Source organism: Sciurus carolinensis, chromosome 4, assembly GCF_902686445.1.
Source record: "Sciurus carolinensis chromosome 4, mSciCar1.2, whole genome shotgun sequence".
NCBI classification, from domain to species: Eukaryota; Metazoa; Chordata; class Mammalia; order Rodentia; family Sciuridae; genus Sciurus; species Sciurus carolinensis.
The window spans coordinates 59,378,067-59,396,500 of NC_062216.1; the positions used below are offsets into that span (position 1 = coordinate 59,378,067).

The 18,434-nt window shown below is 39.0% G+C and overlaps 1 protein-coding gene across 3 annotated transcripts in view; it reads left to right on the top strand.

Moving 5' to 3' along the window:
• Positions 1-17,317, top strand: part of Fut10 (fucosyltransferase 10) — a 109,069-nt gene extending 91,752 nt beyond the window's left edge. For all 3 annotated transcript variants that reach the window (XM_047550981.1, XM_047550982.1, XM_047550983.1), the window contains one exon: positions 10,778-17,317. In XM_047550981.1, the coding sequence (XP_047406937.1) occupies positions 10,778-11,011 (234 nt within the window). In that variant the 3' untranslated portion in view covers positions 11,012-17,317. The remainder of the gene's footprint in view (positions 1-10,777) is intronic.
• The last annotated feature ends 1,117 nt before the right edge of the window (positions 17,318-18,434 follow it).

Genomic DNA, 18,434 nt, shown 5'->3' on the forward strand with positions numbered 1-18,434 from the left:
CTTTGTTGGTAGGCTTTTGATGACTTCTTCTATTTCATTACTTGAAATTGGTCTATTTAAATTGTGTATATCCTCCTCGTTTAGTTTAGGCAATTCATATGTCTCTAGAAACTTGTTGATATCTTCGAAATTTTCTATTTTGTTGGAGTATAGATTTTCAAAATAGCTTCTAATTATGTTTTGTATTTCAATTGTGTCTGTTGTGATGTTTCCTTGTTCATTCTGAATTTTGGTGATTTGGGTTTTCTCTCATCTTCTCTTTGTTAGTGTGGCTAAAGGTTTATCAATTTTGTTTATTTTTTCAAAGAACCAACTATTTATTTTGTCAATGTTTGTATTGTTTCTTTTGTTTCAATTTCATTGATTTCAACTCTGAGTTTAACTATTTCCTGTCTTCTACTACTTTTGGTGTTGGTCTGGTCTGTTCTTCTTTTTCTAGGGCTTTGAGCTGTAGTGTTAGGTCGTTTATTTGTTGAGTTTTACTTCTTTTATTGAATGTGCTCCATGAAATAAATTTTTCTCTAAGTACTGCTTTCATAGTATCCCAGAGATTTTGATATGATGTTTCTTTGTTCTCATTTACCTCTATGAATTTTTTAATTTCCTTCCTAATATCTTCTGTTATCCATTCATCATATAATAGCATATTGTTTAATCTCCAGGTGTTGGAGTAGTTTCTGTTTTTTACTCTTTCATTTATTTCTAATTTCAATCCATTATGATCTGATAGAATACAAGGAATTGTCTCTATCTTCTTGTATTTGCTGACATTAGCTTTGTGGCATAATATATGGTCTATTTTAGAGAAGGATCCATGTGCTGCTGAGAAGAAAGTGTATTCACTCTTCGTTGGATGGTATATTCTATTAATGTCTGTTAAGTCTAAATTATTGATTGTGTTATTGAGATCTATGGTTTCTTTGTTCAATTTTTGTTTGGAAGATCTGTCCAGTGGTGGGAGAGGCATGTTAAAATCACCTATTATTATTGTATTATGGTCTATTTGGTTTCTGAGATTGAGAAGAATTTGTTTGACATACATGGGTGCCACTGTTTGGGGCATAGATATTTATGATTGTTATGTCTTGCTGATTTATGCTTCCCTTAAGCAGTATGAAATGTCCTTCTTTATCCCTTCTGACTAACTTTGGCTTGAAGTCCACATTATCTGAAATGAGGATGGATACCCCAGCTTTTTTGCTGGGTCCATGTACATGGTATGTTTTTTCCCATCCTTTCACCTTTAGTCTATGGGTATCTCTTTCTATAAAATGAGTCTCTTGTAGGCAACATATTGTTGGATCTTTCTTTTTTATCCAATCTGCCAGTCTATGTCTTTTGTTTGATGAATTCAGACCATTAATATTCAGGGTTATTACTGAGATATGATTTGTATTCCCGGTCATTTGACTCATTTTATTCATTTAGTTGTTTATTTTTGACATGACTTGGTTTCTCTTTATTTGAGAGTTCCTTTAGGATAGCTCCTCCCTTTGCTGATTTGCTTCTTTGTTTTTCATCTCTTCCTCATGGAATATTTTGCTGAGAATGTTCTGTAATGCTGGCTTTCTTTTTGTAAATTCTTTTAGCTTTTGTTTACCATGGAAGGATTTTATTTCATCGTCAAATCAGAAGGTAAGTTTTGCTGGGTATAAAGTTCTTGGTTGGCATCCATTTTCTTTTAGGACTTGAAAAATGTTATTCCAGGCCCTTCTAGTTTTTAAGGTCTGGATTGAAAAATCTGCTGATATCCGTATTGGTTTCCCCTTGAATGTAATTTGGTTCTTTTCTCTCACAGCCTTTAAAATTCTGTCTTTATTTTGTATGTTAGGTATTTTCATTATAATGTGCCTTGGTCCGGGTCTGTTGTAATTTTGTGTATTTGGAGTCCTATAAGCCTCTTGTACTTGATTTTCCATTTCATTCTTCAGATTTGGGAAATTTTCTGAAATTATTTCATTGAACAGATTGTTCATTCCTTTGGTTTGTTTCTCTAAGCCTTCCTCAATCCCAATAATTCTCAAATTTGGCCTTTTCATGATATCCCATAGTTCTTGAAGATTCTGTTCATGATTTCTTACCATCTTCTCTGTTTGTTCAACTTTGCTTTCAAGGTTAAATATTTTGTCTTCAATATCTGAGGTTCTGTCTTCCAGGTGTTCTATCCTATTGGTTGTGCTTTCTATGGAGTTCTTAATTTGGTTTATTATTTCCTTCATTTCAAGGATTTCTGTTTGGTTTTTTCAATATGTCTAACTCTTTATTGAAATGGTCTTTTGCTTCCTGTATTTGCTCTGTTAACTGTCGATTGGTGCGTTCATTCAATGCCTGCATTTGTTCTTTCATTTCATCATTTGCTTCCCTTATCATGTTAATTATGTACATTCTGAACTCCCTTTCTGACATTTCTTCTGCCATGCTGTCAATTGGATTTTATTGATGTAACATCCAGATTTGTTTGAGGCATTTTCTTCCCTTGTTTTCTCATGTCGTTCAGGTATCAGTGGAGTGCTGAGATGTTGCAGATTTCCTCTATTGACTTATAATGTCCCTGAAGATTTCTAGTATATCCCCTCTTATCCTTCAGTAGCCTGAAGTCTTGGAGGAAGTTGATAATGCGGTGCTTCCCAAGGAAGCTGCCTCTCTAGGGGTGGTGGTCTTCAGGTGGGGTATATTCCCTGCTAGTGGGCAGAGGTGCCTCCACTTGTTGACCAATGGTCATCCAAAGGGGAACTACACTGCGGGCTGAGGCAAGGCCTGTTTGGGCCTGTGTCTCTGGTTTTACTGTCCTTGTGGGAAAACTTCACCTGGTGGGGAAGACTCACCCGGTGGGGAGGTCTCGCTGGTCAGTTCCCCTCCTAGAGGTTCCCCTCAGTCCACAATTACCGCCTGGGCAGGGCAACCTTCCCAGGCAACATTCCCAGGAGCCCGGACCTACCTCCTGGGCCTGGGAGCTTCACCCTTCGCAGACGAGTCTCCTTAGGTGGCCCCTCCTCAGAGAAGCCCCCCGCAGTCCTCAGCTTGTCTCTGTGTAGCTCTTTCACCAAAAGGCGCGTAGGTCCCCGGACCTTGCTTTGCACCTAATCGCCTGGCTATGTGACCCCTCCTCTGAGGAGCCACCTGGAGCCTCGTACATATGCTCCAAGCCCCAGTGACCCGCCACTCGCCTCTTCCTCCAGGCAGCCACCTTTTGTTCTGTGTGGGCGCTTGGAGACCAAGCAACTCACTGCGCACCTCCACCTCCTCAGGACGGCCCCCGCCCTGTTGTTCAGGACGTTGCACTGAGTCCAAACAGCTTGCTGCCCATCTCTTCCTCTGGCAGCCACCGGAGCCCCGACGGGTTGCTCCGAAACCAAGCGCTGTGCTGCGCAGCCTCCTCTGCAAAGTTCCCCGCTGTCCATGTTCACTGCTCCAGCAGGGAGAAGGATATCTTGCTGCCTGGGCAGGGCAGCCTTCCCAGGCAACGTTCCCTGGGGCCCGGACCTACCTCCTGGGCCTGGGAGCCTCACCCTTCGCAGACGAGTCTCCTTAGGTTGCCTCTCCTCAGAGAATCTGCCCGCAGTCCTGGAACCTTCGCTCCGCCCCTCAGCTTGTCTCTGCAGCTCTTCCACCGAAAAGCTGCATAGGACCTGGGACCCTGTTCTGCACCTAATCGCCTGCCTATGCAGGCCGTCCTCTGGGCAGCCGCCGAAGCCCAGCGGTTTACTCTAAAACCAAGCACTGTGCTGAGCAGCTTCCTCTGCAAAGTTCCCAGTGGTCCGTGTTTACCGCTCCAGTGGGGGGAGGGGTGTCTCGCCCGGCAACTCTACTTCACAAAGTTCCCTGCGTTCCGGGGCTACCGCCCCATCCGGGACGCCTCCCCAACGGGAGAGACTCACCCGGTGGCTTTGAGTTGGTCTCAAGTCATTCACTATCTCCTCTTTTGAATCCTGAGTCCTGGAGCAACATGAAATGCAGCCGCCCTCTAGTCTGCCATCTTGAAAAACCTCAGTATGGTTTTAATTTGCATTTCTCCAATTGCTAGAGATGCTGAATATTTTTTCGTATATTTGTTGACCATTCTATTCTTCTGTTAAGTGCCTTTTCAGTTCCTTTGTCCATTTATTGATTGGGCTTTTTGTTTTTTTTTTTGTTTTTTTGTTTTTCTTAGTGTTAAACTTTTTGAATTCTTTATATATCCTGGAGATTAGTGCTCTGAAGTGCAGGTGGCAAAGATTTTCTCCCCTTCTGTAGGCTCTTCACGTTCTTGTTGGTTTCCATTGCTGTGAAAAAGCTTTTTAGTTTGATACCATCCCATTTATTGATTCTTGATTTTACTTCTTGTTCAGGAAGTTGGTTCCTAAGCCGACAAGAGAGTTGGTCCTACTTTTTCTTCTAGTAGGTGCAGGGTCTCTGGTCTAATGCTTAGGTCCTTGATCCACTTTGAGTTTTGTGTAGGGTGAGAAATAGGGGTTCCATTTCATTCTGCTACATATAGATTTCCAGTTTCCCATCACCGTTTGTTGAAGAGGCTGTCTTTCTTCCAATGTATATTTATGGCACCTTTGTCTAGTATGAGATAATTGTATTTATGTGAATTTGTCTCTGTGTCTTCTGTTCCATTGGTCTTCATATCTGTTTTGGTGCCAATACCATACTGTTTTTGTTACCATAGCTCTGTAGTATAATTTAAGGTCTGGAATTGTGATGCCTCCTTTTTCACTTTTCTTGATAAGGATTGCTTTTGCTAATCTGGGCCTCTTACTATTCCAAATGAATTTCATGATTTCTCTTTCTATTTCTATGAATAACATCATTGGAATTTTAATAATGTCATTGAAATTGCATTAAATCTGTACAGCACTTTTGATAGTATGGCCATTTTGATAATATTAATTCTGCCTATCCAAGAACATGGAAGATCTTTCCATCTTCTAAGGTCTTCAATTTCTTTCTTAAGTATTCTGTTGTTTTCATTGTAGAGGTCTTTCACCTCTTGTTAAATAGATTTTATTTTATTTTATTTTATTTTAGGCTATGGTGAATGGAATAGTTTTCCTAATTTCTCTTTCAGTTGATTCATCAGTGATGTATAGGAATGCAATTGATTTATGGTTTTTAATTTTATATCCTGCTACTTTGCTGAATTCATTTATGAGTTGTAGAAGCTTTTTGGTGGTTTTTTGGGTCTTTAAATATAGAATCATGTCATGGGCAAATAGGGATAATTTGAGCTCTTCTTTTCCTACTTGTATCCTTTAATTTCTTTCTCCTGTCTAATTGCCCTGCCTAGAGTTTTAAGGACTGTGTTGAATAGAAGTGGTGACAGAGGCCATCCCTATCTTGTTCCAGTTTTTAAAGGGAATACTTGTAGGTTTTCTCTATTTAGAATGATGTGGGCTATGGGTGTAGTGCATGTAGTTTTTACATGTTAAGGCATGTTCGTACTAACCCTAGTTTTTCTAGTGTTTTGAACATGAATGGATGCTGTATTTTGTCAAAAGCCTTTTTTGCATCTATTGAGATAATCATGTGATTCTTGTCATTAGGGCTATTGTTGTGGTGAATTACATTTATTGATTTCCATATGTTGAACCAACCTTGCATCCCTGGGATGAACCCCACTTGATCATGGTGCATTATCTTTTTAATATTTTTTATGTGATTTGCCAGTATTTTATTAAGAATTTTTGCATCTATGTTCTTCAGCGATATTGATCTATCTAAAGTTTTCTTTCCTTGATGTGTCCTTGTTTGGTTTTGGTATCAGGGTAAACTAGCTTCACAGAATGAGTTTGGAAGGCTTTCTTTCCTCATTTTATATTTATGAAAAATTTGAGGAGGATTGGTGTTAGTTCTTCTTTGAAGGTCTGGTAGAACTCTGCTGACAATCTGTCTGGTCCTGGGTTTTTATTTCTTTGTAGACTTTTGATGGTGTCTTCAATTTCATTGCTTGAAATTGATGTTTAAATTTTCTATGTCCTCCTGATTCAATTTGGGCCATTCTTTAAGTTTTCTTCTCTTACCTTCTGATGTGATGATCTCAGAATATTAGAGTGGAAAGTAGCTTAGAGATCACTTAATGTAACATCTCTGATTGCTGAAACCTGGCATTTCCATTTAATCCTTTCTTTATATTACATCTCTTTGCTGAATTTACTCTTATGTTCATGTATGTTTTCTACCTTCTCCACTATAATTTTTAATAGTAGATATTTTGAAGTTCCTGCCGATAGTGCCATCATCTGAGTCTGTTTCTGTTGATTGTTTTAGCTGTTCACATCCTTTTTAAAAAATGTGTCTTTTAAAAAAAATTTTTTTTTGATGGATTGCTGGATATCATGCACACGAGTATACAGACTGAGGTAAATAGCATTTGTGTGTAGAAAGGGGCAGGTCTTTTCCATCAGGCTGTTGGTGGGTAAGGGAGTTGAGCTAGATTTGGGATTTATTACCTTTAGTGCTCCACAGTCTTCAATTTTTTTCAGTAATAACATTTATCTAGTAACTAAGCCTTGCTATTGCCCATGCTTACAGTGGGACCTAGAGTGCTAAAGAGTTTTTTCTCAGTGTTTATTCTCCATCCTCAGCTTTTATTGATTCCTGCATTGTTCCTCATGCTGTGTAACTGCCATTTCCTGTTACTTAGTGGTAGGCTCATGTTGTGAGTATGGCGGCTTCTTTGTTGTTTGGCAACCCCAGGCCTGGGCAGGCCCTCAATCCCTAGGTCTTGGTGGTGAAGCTTTTCTACCGTTCCAGCCTCTACATCCCATGGCAGCTAAGCTATGTGTTTTTTGTTGGATTGGGTGGGAGAGAGTTTTTTGTCCCTCACCAGTGTAGGTCACCTCTGGTATCACTGTGGGATACTAGGCCCAAGATAGTTTCGAACTTTCTCCCAACCATGAGAAAGAAGAGTTTTGCTTTGTCCCCCTCCCCTAGAAATAATAGATTTTTCTCTTGGAACTGGAGGCAGAAGAATTTCTTACTACTTCTACAGTGGCTTAAGGCTTTTTCACTTTATTGAGAAAAGGGTTTGGGGAGGTTGAAGAGACTTATTGAATATCTCTCAGCAGAATTTGATCTCCCCCTGCCATTGCACTGTGCCAAAGCGGGGGGCCCTTTCCAGTTTCCTCCCTGTTCTCATCTTCCTTTTTGGCATTGAATGAGAGGCATAGAAAAGAGCTCTTGAATAAGTTAGAACTTTCCTTTGGCAACTGGATCTCCCAGCTATTCCAAACTGACGTGGTAGCCAACACTAACCTTTAAGAATTTGTTAAAATTTTACCTGATTTCTTATTACCTATTTGTATGGTGACCACATTTTTCTCCTTTGTTCTGCCAGAGGTGAAGCAGATCATGTATCCAATCTCTGCATGGAAGGGTTTCTCACTCTGGAATTCAGTTCTCCAAGTAGACTCAAGAAAAGTTTATAATTTGAGGATTATCTGAGTTTTTCCTCATTGTTGAAGAAGGAGCCATATTCTCTTTGGAAGGAATATCTTTTAAAATCATGTTTTAGAAATAGCTTGTTTTTCTACTCAAGATCTCAGCTAGAAAGAAATACTGAGGGTTAGTTATTTCTAAAAAATGCCATAGTGATTTCATCAAACACACTTCCTTCAGGTCATACTGTGAAATATTTTTGTCAGAATCTCAGAGTGAAAGAGTTCATTTTATAGGATTCTTTCCTTTGTTATCTCACCTTCAGATGGAACCTTATCCTGCACTGTTGAGTGGAGTCTTCTTAAATGGACTGTCAGTGAAATAAACTGTCATTTCCAATGGTCTCATGTAAACAGTTATTACAGGGTGGGGATTGAGAAGGCCATTGAAGGTTATGTGATGAGTCTTAACTCCCAGCTGACTGATGATTCAAATATCGTGAGCAAGTTGTGTCCTAATTTGAGCATTTCCAGCACTGATGATTTCATTGATTTTAAGGCAGCATATTTTATCATTTGCCAGATTGGACAATTACATTGTTCTTTATATTGAACCCCAGCTTCCCCTTTCATAGTTCTTAGCTACTTACATCTGATTCTTCAGTTCAGCAGCACACTGCCTGACTGCCTTTGTACTTACCACTCAATAAAGATGAACAATGCCCTCTCAAAGCTGTTTGTGGTAATCACCTTGGGACCTCCTTACTTGATTCTGTTCTGCTTTAGTAGCTACCTAAAAAGAGGTGTTTGGGAGAGTATATAAAAAGGTCTTAATTCCACTCTAACATTTAAGCAATAGTTTGAGTGTAAACTATGAAAGTAGACGTCCCTAAGAATTTGAAGGCATTTTGTATTGCCTTTCAAAAATGTTTATTTTGAAATAATTTGTTTATAGAAGAATTAAAAAGGAAACTCAGAGTTCTATATACCCTTCACCTGGCTTCTAATGTTAATTTTTCATGTAATCATGGTACATTTTTCAACACTAATAAATTAATATTGGTTAAGCTATAAACTTTAGTCATTTTTCATCGTATTTCCCTAATAGCCTTTGTCTCCTCCAGGACCACATCCAGGTTCTAGGGTGTTTCTAGCCATCATATGACCTAAGTCTCCTTCAATCTGTGATCTCCATATTCCTTATTTTTAATAACTTTTGAACAGTGCTGGTCATCTGGTCATATTTCTATAAAATGACCCTCCGTGTGGTTAGTCTGATGTTTTCTTTCTCAGGTTCACACTGGGCTATAGATTTGGAGAAATAATACTACAGAAGAGAAGTATCCTCACTGTGTCTAATCTCAGGGGGTACATGATAGCCACATAACATTACTGGTGGTATTAACTTTGGTCCCTTTATTAAGGCTGGTATCTAGTGGATTTTTCCACTGTGAAGTTACTTTTTTTTTTTCACTTAGTGAGTCACTAAGTCCAGCCCAGATTCAAAGAAAGAGGAATTAAACTTTATCTCCTTAAGAGAAGAATATCAAAAAATTTGTAGATATGTGTTCAAAGTACCAGACCACCAGAGTAATTAAAAGTACTTCTGTGGAGCAGTTTGAAGATATGCAGATATCCTTTTTCTCCGAAGTTTTACTCTCTAAACTTTACATTCATCAGTGAATCTCACCATTGCTTCTTAACGTCTGGCATTGCTGTCAGAAAATCTAAAACCATCCTAACTTCTGATCCTTGAATTGATCTTGTCTTACCAGGGAGGTTGTAGAATCTTTTTCTTCTGAAAATTTTATAAAAATATACTTTGGCAAGAAACTCTTTGTGTTTGTCATGCTGGGCCCTCATTGAGGCTTTTATATCCGAAAGTGAGGTCTTCCATCTTGGGGGAATTGCCTTGCATTATTTCCTTGGGCATTTCTTTCCTTCCCTCTTGCTTTGATAGAACTTTTAATATTTGCATTTGGACCTCCTGGATTGGTTGTGTGGTGTTGAACTGATCCTAGAGGTCCAATATTCAAATACTTTTTCCATTTATTTACTCTTTTCTTCTACTTTGTCAAATGTTTTTCAGCTTTTTCTTTCAACACTTGAACAGACTTTCTATTATTTTAAATTTGTTGCCCCTCTTATTCTTTGCCTCCTTATTCTTTGCCTCTCTATTGCCTCTTATTCTTTGGGGTTCTGCAGTGTAAAACAGGCTGCTTTTCATCTCACACTTCTGCAGCTTCTCTCTTTACTACGCTCTCACCTGTTTGTTCTAGTGCCCAACACGTTACTACTCTTCTGCTGTCTTCTCTTAATTCTTACAGGTTCATAACTTTTAAGGACAATCATTTTACTCCTATGTTAATGGTGTTTCATGAGCAAATGAAATTAGATGTGTATGTCCAGTCTTTAGTCTCTCTCTCTCTCTCTCTCTCTCTCTCTCTTTCCCTTTCTCCCTCTCTCCTTCCCTTAGAAAATTCTTAGAGGGAATCTGGAACTTGTAGGTCATCAAAAAACTTAGAATGCAAAGAACTGCTGAGTATAGACTGGCAGGGGATCAAGGATGAATCAGGATCACTAGTCAGGTGACCATGGAAATAAACCAGGAAAGGGCATGGATCAAGCTCATAACAGCGTATGTCCACATGAAAGCATTTTGATACCAAGATTCTGAGGTTTGCAAATGTGAGGTTTTATTACTGTTTGTTAGAAACATCCTAGTGTAATGGACAGTTGAGTGCAGTGGAAATACATTAAAAACAAGGGAGTAGATGTGTGAGTTACAGCATGGGTAGATAGAGGTAAAGATGATTCTTGGTGAAAAAAGTAGCAAAGAAAATAAGATATATAACATGAAGTCAATCAAGAACCAATGACCAGAGAATGAGAATGTTTTACCAAAGGACTTTGAAATACCATGAATTGTATTAAACACATTAAAAAGTCTTTCTAAGGGGAGGAAGATAGTGGCAGTGGCAAATACGCAAATAAATACGCAAATAAAGCACAAACTGATAACAAAAGGGAGGAGAATTCTTTAGACTCTGGAGAGAACTAGGTTAAATTTTAGTTACATCAGGATTTGTTTGGGATAGTTTTTATAACTTGGAACCTTAGTTCCCACCTCTGTAAAATAAGGTAGTCGTATTTATTTAATTTGCATATCATAAGAATTAAATGAGACAAACCATGCAGCTGGCTAGCAGTGTGTGTGGTACCCAGAGTAGTTTCCATAAGGATTAGATACTTTCTTTCCCTTTCAACTGTCCAGCAGTGTAACTACTGAGACCCTGTGAGGGAAGATATTTACTTTAGGGAAAGTGTGTGTAGTATTTTATTATTATGAGATGGAAACATAGGAATTGGGCTTCTTTATCCTATGTCTTAAGTTCTTTTTCTTCCGTCTTTTGCAGGGTTTACCCTCTAAAAAATGGAAGGCTGAAGTTACGCACCTGAGTTGCCCAGAGCCAACCATGTTTGCTTTCTCATCTCCAGCGCCTCTGGCTCCACGTCGGAACTCTCTGCGGGAGATGTGGATACCAAGCTTCCAGCAGTCCAAGAAGGAAGCCCAGGCACTGAGGTGGCTGGTTGATAGGAATCAAAATTTTTCAACTCAAGAGTTTTGGGCTCTAGTATTTAAGGAGTAATTTCAAAAAGTATCAGAATAACACAGACTAAATAGCCTTTATGAGGTTTATTTTATAGGTTGCCTTAATGTTTGACTCTAATAGCTATTCTTTTGACTATCCTTTAGGATAAGCATTAGTTGCTGTAGCTTTCATAATGAGCCCTATCAAGTAACAGATACGAATTATTACCCTTAGGGGTTGCTTCTGTATTTTTTATAGTAAAAGAGTAAATATTTTTTATGGACATTGACCATCTTCAGTTTACATGTTTGGACCCACAAACTTGCTGCTTTTTGTAAAAATTCACCTAAATAGAGTATTTTCCTTGCTGCAGTGGAGGCAGAGTATCTCGCTATGGATTTTTGATATTCTCTCCCCTATGTATGTCTTAAACTATAGGCAATATACTGGTATTTGGCAAGTCCAGTGTTTCAACATTGAACATGAACATGAAATGTGTTAGAATTTGGCAATGAGAGATTCCGTCTGTTTGTTTCCAGGGATGTGCCTGAGTAAGAAAAACTGTGTCAAGCTAATTCACCATCTGCTTTTTAGTCAAAAGAACATATATTCATAGCTACATTCTCTGTGTTCTCAGTTGCCTTTCTGACCTTTCTTATATTCACCTTGCCCTAGGCTGCCTTGTGTCTTCCCTCCGAAGTGGAATGTCTCATAGATGAGTAATTTCTCCTTGTGTATTTTGATCAGGGGGATTAACCAGTTGTTCCTTATACTTCTGAACAGAATAATAAGAGTTGTCTGGTTTGACCGGACAGCCTGTATGTTTCCATCAACATGAAAGTAGAACTGAATGCCCCAGGCACTCCAGTTGTGTTGAAGCTTATTTGTCTTTAGGATGATGTACAGCCTGTCATGGCAAGCAGCCACAGGCGTTCAGTTTGTGAGCATTTCCTGGTTTGTGATCCAGTTAAGGGTCAGCTGTCTTGTCTGAGGTATCTCCTGGAGTTCCATGAAAGACAGGGAGAAGCAACACTGGCTTTCATTTCATAGATGGTGGCCAAGTGCCCTTGATGTGCCTAGCAATGGAGCTGTGTCTTCCTTTCACAGGGTTCTCTCTGACGTGACACCAGTGTGCGAGGTCACCTTGTTGAGTGGGAGAAGGTGTCTATGACTAGGTTCTTCCCAGACCCAGGTCTGCCATAAATTAAATGTGATCTTGGACACATCTCTTAACCTACCTGAGCCTTGGGATTTTTTTTTTTTTTTCTGTTTTATTTCTGATACTGGAGATTAAACCCAGCACCAGGGGCTCTTTACCATTGAACTACATCCCTCATACTTTTTATTATTTTTTTATTTTTGAGGCAGGGTCTCACTAAGTTGCCTTGAACTTGAAATCCTCCTGCCTCAATCCCTGAACTGCTCTTTTAAAAAAATTTTTTTTATGATGCTAGAGATGGAACCAGGGTCTTGTTTCTGCTAGGCAAGCACTCTGCCACTGAGGTATACTCCCAGCCTAGTGGGGCCTTAGATTTTGCATCTACAAAGAAGTGATGCGGCTAGTCTTTGAAGTTTTTTGTGTGTAATATTCTTTAATGTACCAAAATATAAGAAGTTTAATTTAGTAGGTACAAGACAAAGAGTTGACTTATGCCTCCAGCAAGATATTATGGTAGCTTAAGTTCTCTCCATAAATGCCTTAACAAATATTCAGTGCTCATATATATATAGCATGTATGTCTTAAACCTCAGTAATTCATACACTTTTGTCCTATCCTAGTTCTTTATGAAGAGTTCATAGATGAAATCCTTCCTAAAGTTTTCTGAATTATGTATCCCCAAACAAATTTAGGGAATTAAAATCATGCAATGCAGTCTAAGGGTTTTGTGGGGGAAAAGGATGGTGAAAAGAGAAATCCCCAGGCTTGGAAAGTGGATGTATTTCAAAGAAAATAACTTAGGGGTTCTTCGGGACTCTGAGTATCTACCCACAAATTGGAGATTTATTTTTTTGCTTAGCATGTGCTTCTTTAACAGTGTTTGCATTCATGAGACAATGCTGTCTTGTCTGATAATCACTGTTACAGGGTGAGAAGTGTGTCCCCATATAGCAAGATTCTTATCTGCAAATATGACTACACTTTGTGAATACAATTGTGTGCATTCCATCATGCCACACCTTGCTCTTCACTTCACTGTCTTCATTTGTGAAATATGATTGACAAAGGGGCCTACATCACAGCACTGTTGACTCATGGCTATGAAAACTTTGTACAAAACAGCTTTCTATTTAGTGCTTCAATATATTTCACTTGGATTGTTCTCAGGACCAATTTTCAAAGAGATAGGACAAGATGGACAGAAATCTTTCCAGAAATGTTGGAGACAGTGACCCCTAATGCTAGTTAATAGCCTTCTTGTCTTCACCTGAAAATGGAGGCAACTCTGACCTTCAGTCATGTACAAATATTTCATACCCCAAGTGCTGACTAGCTTATTTGTTGCTGTTAAGGACTAATTTATAGTAACTAGAAGAACTAGTTTATAGTATCTAGAGTGTCAGTTGGGGTCATTAGCATTATTGTAATAGAGTGAATGCATGAGTATGCTATGCACTGCTCAGAAATAAAAGACACAAGAAAGAATGAGTATCATTCTTTCAGTCATACATTGACTATTACATGCAGGAGAACCAGCTCCGAATCGAGAGAACACTGTGTGAATCCAAGCATAATGCAGAGCTGAAATGGAATGCCTGGTGTCATATTGTACATTTTAAAAAGCCATTGGTTGAACATAATTCCTGCTAAAGATGACAGTTCATTAGGAGAATTTATTTGTCTTTGTCTAGGCTGCTGTAACAGAACACCATGAACTGGGGTGCTTATAAGCACAGAAGATTTGTTCAGTAGGCTGAGAAGCCTGAGATCAAGGTGCCAGCAAATTTGGTGTCTGGTGAAGGTACACTTTCTCTTTTACATATGGCCATCTTCTTGCTGTGTCTTCACATGGTTGAAGGGGTGAGGGAGCTCTCGGGGGTCTCTTATAAAGGCATTAGTCCCATTCATGATGACTGCACCCTTGAAAGTATTCATTCACCTGCTAAAACCATCACCTTAGAGGTTAGGATTTCAACTATGAAGTTGGGGGAAAACACACGTTCAGTTTATGGCATTTTGCCCCTGATGCCCCAAATTACATATAAAATATATTCATACATGCAACCAATCTCAAAAGTCTTCATGTGTTCAAGCACCAGCTCAAATGTCTTATGATCCAGTCTCATCTAAATATCATCTAAATCAAATATGAGTGACACTAAGATTGTTTTATCCTGAGATGACTGTGAAACCAAGTAAGTTCTGTGCATCCAAAATATAAGGGTGGGATAGGTGTAGGATGGGCATTCCCATTCTGAAGGGAGAAATGTAGGGGGCAGATGTCCCAGGAAAGGCAAAACCTAATGGGGAAAATTCCATTAGACCTTAAGGCTTGAAAATAAGCCTTTTAGATTCTCATTGTTCGTCCCTCCAGGACCACTGGGTGGAAGTGTCACTCTTAGGGCTTGGTGTGACAGTTCCACAGCACTTTCTGCAGCAGTCCTTCCCCGACTGCTGCAGTTCTCCCATGCCAGAGTTTTGTTCTGCATCCCTGGCTCCAGGTACCTCTGTCCTTTGAAACCCAGGTGGAGGCAGATTTTCTATGCTACCCCATGTCCTTTGCTCTCTGTGGGCCAGTGCAGATTGCACTGTGTGGATGCCACAAAAGATGGCTACCTGGGAGGCACATGCTCGCAATCCCAGTGACTCAGGAAGCTGAGCCAGGAGCATCACAAATTTGAGACCAGCCTTGGTAACTTAGAGACCCCCTGTATCATACAAACAAACAAACAAACAAAACCTAGGGATGTAGTTCAGTCGTAAGGTGCCCCTGGGGTTCAATTCCCAGTACTGCAAAAAAAGATAAGAAAAAGAAAGAAAAATAAGAAAGAAAAAGAGGAAGTGAGAGAGAGATTGCTGCCTGCACCTGGGTGGCTGAGGAATGGTGCCAGAGTGCAACAGTGAAGCCTATGATGTGCGATGGTGCTGAGCAGCTCAGGCCCAAGGCCCTCAGGTGCCATGGTCGCTTTCAAACTGCTCTGCTTCTCTCTAATCTCCCTTGTGCCTTAAATGATTGATAGGAGTAGCAGCTCTATCATTCTTCCATTGTTTTGGAAAACAGATCTTGGCTTCTGTTGAAATATCTGATCCACACTAATCTCCTTATCAAATGGTCAGTTGGGCACACCCTTAGTGTTCTCTCTCTCTCTCTCTCTTTTTTTTCTTGATGTAGGATAGACTGAGAACTTTCTCAATCTTTTGCTTAACAATTCTGTCTTTAAGTCACATCTTTCTTTTCACATTTTATTATAAGCACTCAGGAGGAGCTGTTATACCTCTAACATTTTGCTTAGAAATAACTTCAGGCAGGTATCTAATTTCATCACTCACAAGTTCTCCCTTCCATAAAACTCTGGAGCACAAACTTGATTTAGCTAGATCCTTTGTCACTGCCTAACAAGGATCATCTTTTCCACACTTTCCAATAATATAATAATATATTCCTCATTGTCATATGAGGCTTTATCAGATTGGCTTTACCATCCATCTTCCAAACAACTTTCTGTTGAGGCATTCTTTTTATTGAGGCATTTTCTAAGAAAACTGAAGCTATTTCTACAGTTGTTCTTTCTTTCTGGACTCTCACCAGAATCACCTTCCACCATTCATGGCAATGCAGGCTTTTTTCAGCTTGTGCCTCAAAACCCTTCCAGCCTCTACACTATACCTAGTTCCAAAGCCACTTTCATATTTAGGTACAGTACAAACCACTCCTGATATCCATTTGTGTCTTCATCCCTCTGGGTTGCTGTAATAGAATTCCATAGACTTGGTCGCTTACAAACACCAGAAATTTATTTCTCACAATTCTGGATGCTGGGAAGCACAACAAGTTCAAAACAATGACAGGTTTGAAGTCTGGTAAGAGGCCCACTTCGTAGTACATAGATAGCTGTTTTCTTGCTTTGTCCTCACATGACAGAGTGAGTGAGTGAACTCTCTTAGGTCTCTTAAAAGGCCACTGATCCCATTGATAAGGGTTTCACCCTCATGACCTACTTACCATGGGGCCCACTTGCTAATGTCATCACATTGTGATTAGAATTTCAACATAGTAATTTCAGGGGAACACAAATGTTCAGTCTGTAGCATCAGTGTAGAGTTAAAATGTGGCCCTGCTAATTTCCTAGACCTTAACCCATTTAATAGCAATGTCGGTGGTATTGGGGGTGGGGGCTTATTAAGAAGATTGGCAAGGGGCAGAGGTGTAGGGAGAGGCAGAGGGACTCCAGGATTTTTGTCCTCTCAATTCATTGGTTTTAATGGTCAAGCTTCTGGTTAGTCAGAGGTGTAGCTGTATCCCACAGGGTATCTGACCAGTTGTGAACAACAGAGACCTCCTTTCATCTCCCTGGGACCTCTTTTCTGACATCTGTCCTTGCCCCTTTGTATTCCCCTGGGATAATGACATATGTAGTTCAGTTATTACCTCTGAACCTTTGAATTGAGTCAAAACTGAACATTGAACATTGATTCATGCTTCCAAGGACATTTTGAGCATAGGGCAAAAATCTATACTTTATGTCTTACCATGCAAAATGTGACCATCATCAAACCTAGCTCACCAGGGAAGATTATACAGCCAGCCCAAATAGGCCATTATGAATATTCAAAGTTTTACTATTGAGAACTTAATATTTTTTTATAAAAACAGATTGAGAAGATAAAGAAATTTAAAGACCGTGTAGATAGGGAGTGGTATTAATGATTTTGATGCAGGGACATATCCCAGGAGTCTTTGGAATGAATCTAACTAAGGTTGTTTCTTCTCTGTTTAGAGGAAACTTATTTGATGAGTCTGTTCACAGAGGGAAAAAAAGCCAGTTTTATGTACGAACATCCTTGATGAAACAATAAAAATAATTTTATTAAATCCAAACCTTTGAGTACATATTTTTTGTGTGAAAAAATTGGGTCCACATTAAGCAACTGTGCTACACACCGAAGTATAGCAGGAGTCTTGAGGAAAGCCTCGTGTGACTGAGTCATGAACTGACCTAGCCATGATTGCTGTAGAACACCATTTTTACTCAAAGAACATCTGACAAATGATGCTTATTCAATCTTGGGTTTTTATTGGTCATTTTTTATGAAAACAAAGTGATCCTGTTTAAGAGACTGATTGTTGCTAGTGATACAAATTTTACTTCAAGTAAAAATTAAAGTTTTAGGAAACTAGGATCTAGCCGGGCATGGTGGTGCATACCTGTAATCCCAGTGAGTGGGGAGGCTGAGGCAGGAGGATTGCAAGTTAAAAGCCAGCCTCAGAAAAAGCGAGATGCTAAGCAACTCAGTGAGACCCTGTCTTTACAAAATAGCTGCTGGGGATGTGGCTCAGTGGTTGTGTCCCTGAATTCAATCCCTGGTACCAAAAAAAAAAGAAAGAAAGAAAGAAAAAGAAAACTAGTATCTGTCACTTTGAGACTGACAATGTCCCAATATTAAAAGACTTTCTTGATGATATTGGTTGTAATATGAACAAATACTGCTTTTGACACTGAATAAAAGTAGAGATGACAGCATGTAAGGATGTTCTTTCTTTTTTATTTTTATAATTCTAAGGAAGGAAGAAAAAGTGTTATATCTTAGAGAACATTTTTAAACACACAGATACACACACACACATATACACATACATTAGTTGAAGAGGTCTGTGTGTGAAGAGATTTTTTCCCTTTTATTAGTATATTGAAGTTATACATAATACTGGGATTCATTGTTACATATTCATATAATTTGGTCAGTTTCATTCCCCAGTTACCCTCTCCTTCTCTCCTCTCTCTGCTCACCTAGTCCCCTTCCTATACTTTACTGGTCTCCTATGTTCATGAGATGCCCCCCTGCTCAGATTTTAAATAATATTGGTTATTTGACAACTGTGGTAAAATAAGTGATAATCAGAGCTATCAATGAGGAAAAGAAATCTTGTTTTTTTAAGTGGGAAACAAGAAAAACATGAATCAAGGAATAAGAAAAATGTTTTAAAAATATACACATATATTAAAAGGTATCAAGGAAATTGTCATTTGGGGTCAAGAGATATAGAATTTGTTAATATATTTAATACATTTTATTGAGCACTTACTGTATTTCCAGAATAATTTCTTGGCTATGGGGTTACACTAGTGAATGGAACTGACAAAGCCCAGTTACCATAGTTTCTAATTCTAATAGGGAATTAAAATTAAAAAAAACTTTAGAAAAATGTAAAGCACTTCAAGGAGGCTTTTCTTTATTTTCTAAGAGGCCTATGAGATGGAATTTACCTCCGAGTCTCTCCCACTCCATCTGAAACATGAAATGTGATTTAAATGAATTAT